This window comes from Salvia miltiorrhiza, chromosome 2 (assembly GCF_028751815.1).
Source record: "Salvia miltiorrhiza cultivar Shanhuang (shh) chromosome 2, IMPLAD_Smil_shh, whole genome shotgun sequence".
In the NCBI taxonomy this organism is placed as follows: Eukaryota; Viridiplantae; Streptophyta; class Magnoliopsida; order Lamiales; family Lamiaceae; genus Salvia; species Salvia miltiorrhiza.
Genome location: NC_080388.1, coordinates 15,070,986 through 15,084,021, shown reverse-complemented (window position 1 = coordinate 15,084,021; position 13,036 = coordinate 15,070,986). Strand labels below are relative to the sequence as shown.

Genomic DNA, 13,036 nt, shown 5'->3' with positions numbered 1-13,036 from the left:
ATTTTCCGTCCACTAAACTGACGCCCGTTAACCGTCCGTCCAGTAATTACTATTTTTTTTTTATTTGCAAATGGGCCCCACTTACCGTTTAAACCCTGGGAGGACCAATACTCCTTCAATGCAGAACACCAAAACCAAAAGAACCCTTCGACTTCTCATCTTCTCTTCTCCTTCGCGTCGCCGCCGGAATTAAAATCGAAGTTTGGTGATTTGTTTGCATGCAATGGCCGGAGAAGATAAAGGAGAACAAAGGTAAGTAAAAAAAAACTACTTCTCCCTGTCAATATGTTGTTTGTTTGATCATTATGAACAAGTAATTGATTTTGGGTTGATTTTGGATTGATTTTAGGTTGAATCCTTTATGATTTTTTCATTTTTGCTTTATTGTAGCAGTATGATTGATGCCAAGGATTTATTTTCATTTTGGTGTGAATTAGGATAAGAAGGATATATAAATGGCTATTCGAATCTTATGATTTGGAGAAAGTAGTGGCTTGTGTAGAGGTGATGCCACTGTCTCATATCCAGAATCAGTTTAGTGAACTAGGGTTTCCAAATCCCAAAGGCATATACATGTGGGATCCTGATAGAGATGTTGAAGAGGGTCTATTTTTTTTTTTTGAAAGATGAAGTTTATTGTAAGAGGGTGATTCAATATCTAGATGCTCTTGGTTTCAAGGAGATAGATATTTTCGTTGATGATGATGAACACCCATTTCTAGAGGCTTTACTAGGGCTCTATTGCCAACAGAGATTGAAACTAACTTGGGAAATGGTAGAGAATCCACTGAAATTCTTGGAGCAGAGAGTGTAGTTAATGATGGTGGAGTTGCGAGTCTTGTGATAGAGGGTTCTAAGAGAGCTAATGTGGTCATGGAAGAGGCTACTAAGATCGGTTCAGGAGTTGGGGCAGATGCTACTGAGATGGGTTCAGGAGATAGGGCAGATGCTACTGAGATGGGTTCAGGAGATGGGGCAAAGGCTACCGAGATGGGTTCAGGAGTTGGGGCAGAGGATACTGAGATGGGTTCAGGATTTGGGGCAGAGGATACTGAGATAGGTTCAGGATTTGAGGCAGAAGCTTCTATGAGGGATGAGGAGGCAGATTATGTTAATCCCATTGGTTTTATAAGTGAAGAAGATGAAGATGCACAAAGTCAGGATAAGGAGGAAGATGATGCTTATGTAGAAGATGATGATGATGAATCAGTCGAGCAAATTGAAGAGATTGTAAGAAATGAAGGTAATGGTGAGAGAACTTTCAATCTAGGTCAGTCATTTGCAAATGTGATTGAGGCAAGAGAAGCATTAAACAACTATGGTGTGAAGTATGGCTATAAATTGAAGTTTGTGAAGAATGAGTGTAGGAGCACGAATTTTAACAAAAATAAAAATATTTTATTAATTTTATATCTTTATTTATTTTGGAATCTTATGAAATCCAAGATTAAATATATATATTATTTATAAAGATATTACCATATTTCAAAGATAGAGATCAATTTCTTTGGTAGCAAGTCAAATCTAATATTGATATGTATCAATCTTCAAAAGCCAATAGGATCGTGCCACATCAGCCCTAAGCCCATAATCATGTGGGCTTTGGCCCAAAGCCTGACTCTTCCTACAACTATAAATAGGGGTCCCCATATCAGTGCTAAAAAAAATCATTAGAGAGCTCAAGCATTGAAGAAGTAATTCACTACAACGAAGTCATCTCCAACAATCAAGGCGTTCTTCGTGGAAGCAACCCAATGCTCAAGTAAAATTCAACGCTCGATCCAGAAAGAAGGCGTAGGCCCTCTGCATCAACGTTATAAAGTCTAATCTCAAGGTTCAAGGCGTTCTACAAGGAAGTCAACGAGTTCTTCATCAAATTCATCCAAGTCAACGTTTGATTCAGAAATAAGGTGGAAGCCCTCTGGATTGACGTTATCAAATCAAATTTAAGTCAACGTTCAAGTTCAAGAAGATCACGAAATTATATTTCCCTCCAAGGATTTGAAGAAGTTTGAAGAGGAGAATCAGAGGATTAAAGTAGAGAATCGCAACCCGCAACAAATTCATTTCAATCCACATATTTTGGATTTGTACACATTTTTGTATTTCATTAAATTGAATACAATAAAATTTGTGTTTACAAATTTTGGCACGCCCAGTGGGACATCTCTACCTCTCATCTCTCCTCTTCACCAACAACAACTCAAGCAAATTCAAATGGAGAACAAAGCTTCAAGTGCTGCCCTAAACATCACTTTGCAGAACATTGGTGTTATCACTCGAGGCAAAGCTATGCAATTGGAGGAGATTTTCAAGTCTGCTTTAGCAATGGAAGAGCATTCAACCACGAGCTACTATCTTGAAGCTCCTGTCATGGTGACAAACGCTTCTACTCTGGAGGAACAAGTTGCTAGCATAGCTAAGCTTCTTGAAAGCATGAACAAGCGTATATTGGAGCAAGACGCCAAGATCTCAAAGATCATCTTGGAGAAATGAGAAGGAAGTCGAGTGAATGACAAAAAAGATGAAAAAAGCGATGATTCAGAGTCATTCGAGAAGCACCATGAAGAAAAGACGCCTCCTAAGAACATCGAAGTCTCTGCCGATGGCTTCATTCACATCCATCAACTCAAAGACTTTATCATGGGAACGGTCAAAGACAAGTTCGAAGGGACCTCGAAATCAGCATGGACTTATAGCAAGCCATATACTACAAGGATTGACTCATTGAAGATGCCAATAGGCTACCAGCCTCCAAAGTTTCAACAATTTGATGGCAAAGGCAATCCAAAGCAACATGTGGCTCACTTTATGGAGACATGCAATGATGCGGGAACATATGGAGATTACTTGGTGAAGCAATTTGTTCGTTCCTTGAAAGACAATGCATTTGATTGGTATGTCAACTTGGAACCAAATTCCATCGATAGTTGGGGGCAAATGCAAAAGGAGTTCCTCAATCGCTTCTACAGCACTCGAAGAACAGTGAGCATAGTTGAGCTTACAAACGCAAAACAATGGAAAGAAGAGTCAGTCATCGACTACATCAACCGATGGAGGGACTTGAGCTTAAATTGTAAAGATCGACTATCTGAAGCTTCAGCAATCGAGATGTGCATTCAAGGCATGCATTGGAGCCTTCAATACATCTTAAAAGGAATTCGACCAAATACGTTTGAAGAGTTGACTACTAGAGCTCATGACATGGAGTTAAGCATGATCGCAAATAAAGTTGATGATCTACACATGCAAATGGCAGACGACTTTCAAGAAGACGAAGAAGCAAGTCATGGGGGCAAATCTCTTGAAGAAATCCCAAGTGAAGATGATGAAGAAATCCCAAGTGAAGATGACGAAGAAACTTCAAATGTGACCACAAACCAATCTTCAAGTTGAAATTCATAAAGTCAAATGCTCCTTGATAAGAACCTAAACTATCAATTATGCTCCTTGATAAGAGCCTAAACTATCAAGAAGCTCCTAGACATGAACAAAAACTATCTAAAATAATCATTCAAGTTGAATACTCCTTGACACGAGTATAAAATGTCTACAAATTCAAATTCAAGTGAAAGACTCCTTGACACGAGTATAAAATGTCTAAAAATTCAAATTCAAGCGAAAGACTCCTTGACACGAGTATAAAATGTCTAAAAAATCAAATTCAAGCGAAAGACTCCTTGACACGAGTATAAAATGTCTGCAAATTCAAATTCAAGCGAAAGAATCCTTGACACGAGTATAAAATGTTTACAAATTCAAATTCAAGTGAAAGACTCCTTGATACGAGTATAAACTATCTAATAAATTCAAAATTGTCGAGACTCGTTCATTTTCACAACAAGTCGTCCATGAACAAGTCTCGAGGGGGCATTTGTAGGAGCACGAATTTTAACAAAAATAAAAATATTTTATTAATTTTATATCTTTATTTATTTTGGAATCTTATGAAATCCAAGATTAAATATGATATATTATTTATAAAGATATTAGTGTTAATATATAAGAGTAGCCACTTTTATATAGTAAAAATAAATTTTACCCACTCAAATAAAAACATAAAAAAATACCCACTTTTTGTGTTAAATGACTAAATTACCCTTCTATATAAATGGCAAACCCTAGCCTCCTCTCATTCTCTCATTTTTTTCTCTCTCTCTTCTCTCTCTCTGCACGCTCTCTCATTTTTTTTTCTCTCTCTTCTTCTCTTTCTCTGGATTTCTCTTTTCCAAGCGGCGCCGCCGTACGCTCCCACGGCCACCGCCAACTCCGTCGCCCACGACGAGGCCAGAAGCAGAGCTACCAACCCCGGCAGCGGCGCATCCGCCGTCGGATCTCAGGCGGCTCCGATTTCTCTCTCTCCTCTCTCTTTCTCTTCTCTCTCACTCCTCTTTCGTACTAGGAAGCACCGCCGCAGATCTGCGCTGGGCGGCGGATGTGAACTTCAAGGCGTCGAATTCGTCGTCATATTGGCAGGGGTATCTGTGCCCCGACGCCGGGCGGTATTTGACGGAGGCCACGACGGCGGCGAGCGCGCGGCAGAGGTCGTCGTAGGGTTTGGAGTGCGGGCTGAAGCAGGAGAAGCCGCCACCGTCTGATTCATCTGGTCTTTGAAGCTTTAATTTTGTGATAATTTTTCATTTGAATTTAGGGATCAAGTTTGAATTTTGATGAAGCCGATGAGAATGATTGCCGATGAGAATGATTGGAATGAATTTCTGCAGATTGGATAAATTTCTTCCTAATTCAATTGAATGTAATCGAAAAAACATAAAAGTAACGAAGAAATTGATGAAAATCGCGCAATTTTGTACAAATGTTCTTGAATTCACAACTGAATTATCAGCGTTGGTTGTGAATTCACAATTGAAATAGTGTTGGTTGTGAATTCAAGTTTCATTGGTTGTGAATTCACAATTTGAAATAATGTTGGTTGTGAATTCAAGTTTTATCGGTTGTGAATTCACAACTCGAAATAATGTTGGTTGTGCATTCACGCGAATTCACAACCAACACTTGTTATTCACAACCAATACTTGAATTTAGTTGTGAATTCGAGTTGAATTCACAACCTGTGAACAGTGGGTATTTGTAAAATTTTATATGTAAGGGTAAAATGGTAAATGTGGGTATTTTTTTAAGTTTTTATATTAGTGGGTAAAATTTATTTTTACTATATAAAAGTGGCTATTTTCAAAATCCACTCAAGATATTACCATATTTCAAATATAGAGATCAATTTCTTTGGCAGCAAGTCAAATCTAATATTGATATGTATCAATCTTCAAAAGCCAATAGGATCGTGCCACATCAGCCCTAAGCCCATAATCATGTGGGCTTTGGCCCAAAGCCTAACTCTTCCTACAACTATAAATAGGGGTCCCCATATCAGTGCTAAAAAAAATCATTAGAGAGCTCAAGCATTGAAGGAGTAATTCACTACAACGAAGTCATCTCCAACAACCAAGGCGTTCTTCGTGGAAGCAACCCAAAGCTCAAGTCAAATTCAACGCTCGATCCAGAAATAAGGCGTAGGCCCTCTGCATCAACGTTATAAAGTCTAAAGCTCAAGGTTCAAGGCGTTCTACAAGGAAGTCAACGAGTTCTTCATCAAATTCATCCAAGTTAATGTTTGATTCAGAAATAAGGTGGAAGCCCTCTGGATTGACGTTATCAAATCAAATTCAAGTCAACGTTCAAGTTCAAGAAGATCACGAAATTATATTTCCCTCTAAGGATTTGAAGAAGTTTGAAGAGGAGAATCAGAGGATTAAAGTAGAGAATCGCAACCCGCAACAAATTCATTTCAATCCACATATTTTGGATTTGTACACATTTTTGTATTTCATTAAATTGAATACAATAAAATTTGTGTTTACAATGAGACAGCAAGACTTAGAGTAATTTGCTTGAATGATGAGAATTGCCCATTCAAGATGTTAGTTTCTAAGGATGGGGATAATGGTGGACTAACCATCAAGACTTTATTCATGGAGCACTACTATTTCAGACAAAGAGAAATTCCAAGTTTAAGACAGTCATATCTTGCCAATTACTTCAAGGACAACATCTACAAGAATCCCAAATTCACAACAAAGGATATGCAAAATGAGGTGAGGAAGCATTTGAAATTGAAGGTCAGTCACTACAAATGCATAAGGGCAAAACACATTGTGATTACAGAATTGAAGGGCAGTTTCAAGCAGGAGTTTGCTGACCTACCTGCCTACATTCAAGTTGTGAAGACTAGTAATCCAGGAACATTGTGTGAGGTGCAGCTGAGTGAAGAAGGAAGAGAAAATGGCATTAGAGTCTTTAAAAGAATATTTGTGATGTTTGAAGCTTGTAGGAGGAATTGGATAGAGGGTTGCAGGCCGATTATAAGTTTAGATGGCTGCCATTTGAAAGGTGTTTGCCAAGGGATACTACTCACTGCAGTTATGAGAGATGGAAATGATGGTGTAGTGCCTATAGCTTGGGCAATTGTTAGTAAGGAGAATAAGAACAATTGGAATTGGTTTCTTTGTTGGCTGAGACAGGAGTTGAACCTTGAGAATGGATCTACTATAACCATTGTCTCTGACATGCAAAAGGTAAAAACATAAGCATCTATAACTTATTTTAATTCATATCTCTTACAAAAACTGACCTATTACTCATGCTTGTTTTGACAGGGCATAACAGACGCAGTGCAAACCACTCTATCTAATGCAGAGCATAGATGGTGTGCTAGACACATCTATGCAAATTGGTCAAAAAAGTGGAGAGGGACTGAGCTCAAGAAGCACTTCTGGATATGCGCGTGGAGCACATTTAAGGAAGAATTTAAGCAAAATCTGACCAAGCTTGGTGATATCAAGAAAGATGTGGCTGAAGACTTGATGAAGTACCCTGTTCAAACATGGTGCAGAGCCTACCAGAGTTCCAGGTCTTGCACTTATATGGTAGATAACAATATTAGTGAAAGTTTTAATGCTACTTTGTTAGATGCTAGACATAAGCCGATTATAAGCATGCTTGAAGATGTTAGGACTATTGTGATGGCTAGGATTATAGATAGAATGAGATTGTGTGCTGCTTGGATTGGGGAGTGGTCTCCCGCTTGTATGAAGTTATTCCAGGAAGCTAAATTAGCTTCCATTGGGTGCAAGGTCTTATGGAATGGTGCTGAAGGGTTTGAGATTGGTGATGGGGAGGATAAGCACACGGTTTACATAGATAAAAAGCTTTGCACTTGTAGGATTCGGGAGCTGACAGGGATTACATGTAGTCAAGCAATAGCTGCAATGGACCATTCAAAGCTAGACCCCATGTCCTTCATAGCTCATTGGTAGCATAAGTCCACATACCTAAAGTTTTATGGACACCCCATTCAACCTGTCCCAGGCAGAAAATTCTACAAAACAGAGAAGCTAAAACCAATCCAACCACCTCCAGTTGAGGCACAGGCTGGTAGGCCTAGAAAGAAAAGAATTAGGGCATTAAATGAGCCTTCTTCTTCGAATCATCTCTCAAGGAAAGGCCAAGTACAAAGATACACCCGTTGTAAGGGTGTAGGCCACAAAAAGACTCACTCCAAAAAAAAAAACTCTGAGGTATTTAAACTTGTTTGCATTGTTCAATATTTCAATTTGTTACCATCTAACTCTTGTTATTGTTAGGAGCCTACTGCAACACAAGCAACTGGAGATGGAAGCCATGTAACTAGAGAAGCTTCACAAGAAACTATCAATGCTACACAAGCATCCCTAACCACTGAACAATCATCTCAAGGAAGAAGGCAGAGTAAAAGGCCTTCAAAAGGTCTTAATGGAATTGGTGTTCATGTAAACACTACCACTGGACAAACCACCATTAATGTAAGTTTTCCAGCCAATATTGAATGTCTTTTAGAATTTGGTTAAAATCATGTAATCATTCTCTTGTTGTGAAGTCTGGTATGAACTCTGAAAGGATTATAGTGCCCCCTCAAGAAGTGATTTCACATGAAGTTGATCCCAATGTTAGATTCCCTATTCCAAATAAAAGAGAAATAAGGAAGAGTACAAGAACAAGGCACCAAATTCAATTCAATTCAATGGAGAAGGCACTGAAGTTAGAATGCCAACTCAATTGCCATTCAAAGCTCTGGGATTAAAATGGAAGGGAGAAAGATCAGTGACCACACATCAACTAATTGATGAAAGCATATCAATCCTCACAAACTACATCCACAACTACGCAAGGCTAGAAGTTGTTTTCATGAAGCAAGAGAGTCTTGCTTTATTTTTATTTTATTTTTGTGAAACAGTATTCTGAACTTGAAATGGATTTCTTATATATGGCTTGTTATGGCTTTATTTTGAACTTGAAATGGTATTTTTTGTGATATTTAGGAATTCATTTGATTGTCATTTGATTTTATTTGTTTTTGAAGAAGGAATATAAGGTTTTGTTGTCATTTTATTTTGTTTATGAATTAGAAGGAATATATTAGTTTCGCATTTCAGTTTACAATCTTGTTTTGCACTTCATTTTACAATCTTTTTTTGCAATTCAATGTTGATAAAAACAAATCCTTTTATTGCATTCAAAATATCTACAAGAACACCATCTAACACTAAAAACAAAAGAAATACAGGAAGATGAACCAAGATAAAATTGCAAAAACACATGCTAGTCTAATCTTCTTTCTTCCTTTCTTATTTTATTCCTTCAGTTTTTGGATGATATTCCATAGCTCTTTGTCACAGCCCGCCCTAACTAGGGATAGTTAGGCCGAGTGATCCACGACTAGGGATGGGGTTAAAGAAGAAGGGGAAGAAAAGGGGCGTCATTTATAGCCGTAAAACTTACTCATCTTAATAAAACTCGTCATTTTTATTCATTAATACTCAATTGAAAATAGTCTATGAAAGACTGCATAAAAGTTAATTAATATCATTAATCGAGTTATACATCATATGCAACCATTCTCTTGAGACTCAAAGTATGACATAACATACTATAACATCAACAACATCTTGCAGCGGAAAGTAGCTAGACATATGTATGAAGACATATTCTAGACAGGTTAACTATTTATTAACAACCCTGGAGACTCCGCTCATTGCAGCACCATCATCACATCAGCTCAACCTGCACATTTAGAAAACATATGCAGGGCTGAGTACAAAAGCACTCAGTGGGCACGTATGCCTATGTATAAAAATACATGCTTCAAAATTGTAAATTGTCATGCCATCATAATCAGTACAGCAAGGGAGTTTTTCGCTAAAAATGCCCAAGCTTACTAAGTTCATTTGTGATTCTTAAAGTTCGTCTAATCAGACTAAGTTCTTTTGTAATCTATCATATCTGAAACTGTGTGCCGGAGAGGTGGCCACCTCTCACGGTCACTTGACCGGCCAACCCGCTAGATGACTCACGGTCACTGGTGTACACTAGCCCTGGCAGGATAGCTATCAACTGCTCAAGACCCGAATTCGATTGCATCATTGGCAAAGCCAAAGCAGATAGATATCATACTAAAATTGAAACATTTTATGGCAAGACAATAGTTGAAATAACTTTAACTCAAAGATTTTGTCATGAAATAACTTGCTTGAACGTAACATTTAAACTCATTTGATATATATGAAACTGAAATTAACAGTTAGATCATCTCATGCATTCATTCGTATAAGAGGCCTACGACACGCAGGGGATCTCTATATACGTATAGTAAAAGTAATGCCCACCTCGTTGTGTCTCTGTATCAATGAGTAACGTCACTCTCTCCCTCAAGTCGTTACTTCCCAAAAGGACCTTCATCGTTATGAAGAATTGGTGAGAAGTTATAAAAGAAACCTCGATTAATAATCTAATCTCTTTTATGAAACATTAGTATCTCTAATGTTCATCTCTCTTGATTGTTAATCAATATAACAATTATTATCTCTCGTCATTACTCATTAATTATAACATCCTTATGTTATAATTAGCAGCGCTTCAATTAAAAGAAATATTTAACACATCGAAAAGTCCACTTTCTTAGCAGATCTATTCGCTCTCATCTCGTCTAATTAACCGATTAGAAAGTTAAACTTTCCATTAGGCATGTATTTGAGTCACGGGTCAACAAGAATTGACTATGCTCAAATTCTAATTTCACTAAAAATTTCGGCATGACCTATTCATATATAATGTCAGCCACGAGATTTCAACGCGTGAATCTCACTACGTGAATTCGTCTCTCGACTCAAAACTTAACATCTTGACATCTTTTCAACGCAAACCAAACAATTCAAAATCATCAAAACTCTTTATCAGTAAACTATCATTTATACTCGACACCAATTGTTCGAGTGTCAGATACCAACATTTATGTGCGTTAATCATAACTCTCACAACTCACACCATTTAGTCATATCGTATCATCCATCAAAACAAATATAATCAAGTTGTTTTCTAGAAAGTTTTGCTGTTTTTGTGTCATCTTTAAAAATTCATAACAACCAACTCAATCATCATAAACTCTCATACCAATTGATCTCAAAAACTTCATGAAGTGTAGTTCACTCTAAAAATGGTAGTTAACCAAAAAGGTTAAAGGTTTTTGGAGATATTGCTCTTTTAGTGCAGGCTGTCAAAGATTGACAGTTTCTGCCAATTTTGTTTAGGCCATTAGAAACCAAGGCAAACCTTAATAAAATTCCATCAAATTTAATCAGCCAAAACTAAAGGTATCCTTGAAGATTTGGTTAAAATTTCACAAGAGAAAACGTTCATATGATCTGCCAAATAAACAATGAAACTCATACACTTTTACTGTTGGAAAAATATGACAGCAGAACAGGGCATTTTTGAAATAATAAACTGCTCTGTTTCAGAGGTCATAAAAATCGAAATCTTATGTTTTTAGAAAAGTATTGAAGTCTAGTTTCGTTTAAAAAAAACGGTGATGCAAAATCCTTCATGGATTAATAGATATAAACGTTTTTGTGAAGTCTACCAACAGTTAACAGATTCTGTCAAGGATTTTTTTCAAAATATCTTTAAAATACCAAACATCATCCAAAAGACATGAAATTTTGCAGCAACGAAATACACATATCATAGATAAATATACTAAAATTTCAGAGCCATCAAGCAATGAAAACTCATCGAAACATAAGCTTGAAACTGCTGTAAAATTTTGACAGAATTCCAGTTTTAATTTCGTTCAACAATTATCATCCATAAATTGTAAATCAATTAGCATGCTCATGTGATATCGTAGAACACATATACGCAATAATATTCATTATGCAACGTCCCAAACTTCACGAATTTAAATAATCATACTCTAAAAACTTATACAATTTTCGTGCTTGGAAAAATACGAATTTAATATATATCGATTCTAGCATACCCCTAAGCACAAATATCAAGTCAAAACGATCAAACAAAAATCGAAAGACAAGCTAATATGTGAAAAACGGGGCTGCCCTCATGGGTTTCATAGCTACGGTCCGTTCCGTTCTTACTCCCTTCATTAAACATGCTCAACATCTACCCAAGAACAACATACTAAAATTTCACGACGATCCGACGTCGTTTCAAAATAAAGTCGAGAATCGACGTTTTTCGACGTCGACGAAAATCGAAAAGAAAACCATCAAAACGTAGGTAGAGATCTTACCTACTTAGATACGTGATCGAAAAGATGATCGGCGCTCGTCTCGGTGCTCAAATCGGAAGTCAAAAGCTTGAGCTCAAGCTAAAATGAAAATGGCGTGAAGTGTGTGTGTGTTTTAGGTGTTGTGTGTGTGAATGTGTTTGTTGTTGTGTGAGTTGGCTGATATAGCCGTGTAATAAATGTGAGTGGGTGGGTTTGGTTGGTTGGGGGGTGGTTTGGGGTAGGGTAGGTTTAGATATTTAGGATATTAACCCGTTAGTCGTTAAATATCTCGTTTCGTCTCGTTTTAACGACTAACTACCCATACTCTTCGTTACTCGCCCTCTCAACCTCTACTCACTTTCATTGCACTCGTAATTCTATATAAATAAAGAAAACGCAAGCTCGTTCTCGAAATTCTGATAAACGAGCTCATTTCGTTTATCGAGAAATCCTGATTTACTATTCACTTGTCGTCCAAAAATAAAAACTTTCATTATTGGACTCGTATCGAAAAACTAAGAATATTTCTCGACGACGTGCACATAAGATTTTGAAAGTCGACAAAAAGACGAAATAGTAGTATTTTACTATTCATCGTCAAAAAGTCAAAATTTTGAAAAACGTCTTAACGGACTCAGATCTCACTTCCGAGTTCATCATTCTCATTCAAATAATTATCTCGAATTATTCAAATACTCAAACTCAAATACGGATATAAAATCTCACATCATTCTCACATCATCGAAAGAACATCTCAACATCTTAAAAAAATAACAAGAAAACTTCATATAACTCCTCATCTCTTTACTAAGTAAATCAAACAAGGGATCTAAACCCTAATTACTCAAACTCAAGAAATTAAACACGTCATCAAAAGCCCGGGTGTTACACTCTTCCAGTTCTTCCTCCAGTGCAGAACTTAAATTTTCCTTTGCTTCATTCAACTCATACACCAACTTCTTGTTCTCATTCCTCAATGCAATGATAGCATATCTGCCTCTTAAACCCAATGGTTCATCATGCCATTCAAAATAGCCGCAATTCTTAGTCTGAAAAGGGAGCAGTTCAACATTACACAAGTATTTAGCATCGTCAAATATGTCAAAATTACGAGGAGTAAAATACCTTCCCATTTCGACAGTCATAGAACCTCCGGGCGGGATTATCATCGGTCCACGATGTTATTCTAGGGGCTTTCAACCTCCTACCCTGATATATGCATTCACAATACCTTGATTCTTCATAGTTTATATCCATCTTCAAGCTCCTACTTACTGAACTATCCTGCGAATTGGAAGACATATTCGAGCTCATCTTATGCGTCGCTTAAAGGTAGAGAAACTCCAAGCCCAATCGTGAAAATTTCGTGCGATTATTCGTTTGATTCGCCAAAAATTGAAGAATATAAAAACTAGG

General features: G+C 37.2%; 2 protein-coding genes and 1 long non-coding RNA gene across 3 annotated transcripts; 2 read left to right on the top strand and 1 right to left on the bottom strand.

Annotated features, from left to right (window-relative positions):
* Window positions 1-2,643: 2,643 nt before the first annotated feature.
* On the top strand, window positions 2,644-3,396 carry LOC131008040 (uncharacterized). The gene has a single exon (XM_057934943.1). The coding sequence runs from the start codon at window positions 2,644-2,646 to the stop codon at window positions 3,394-3,396; it is 753 nt and encodes a 250-aa protein (XP_057790926.1).
* A 2,540-nt stretch (window positions 3,397-5,936) lies between these two features.
* LOC131008039 (uncharacterized) lies at window positions 5,937-8,137 on the top strand. Its single transcript, XM_057934942.1, has 5 exons — window positions 5,937-6,593; window positions 6,675-7,266; window positions 7,387-7,526; window positions 7,662-7,859; window positions 7,934-8,137. Exons 1-5 carry the CDS (start codon window positions 5,937-5,939, stop codon window positions 8,135-8,137), a joined length of 1,791 nt encoding a protein of 596 aa, XP_057790925.1.
* Window positions 8,138-8,935: 798 nt separating this feature from the next.
* LOC131011327 (uncharacterized) lies at window positions 8,936-12,102 on the bottom strand. The gene is made up of 3 exons (XR_009096863.1): window positions 11,642-12,102; window positions 9,720-9,786; window positions 8,936-9,117 (listed from the first exon to the last, which is right to left on the bottom strand). It is a non-coding gene; the product is annotated as an uncharacterized LOC131011327 (long non-coding RNA).
* Between the last annotated feature and the right edge of the window lie 934 nt (window positions 12,103-13,036).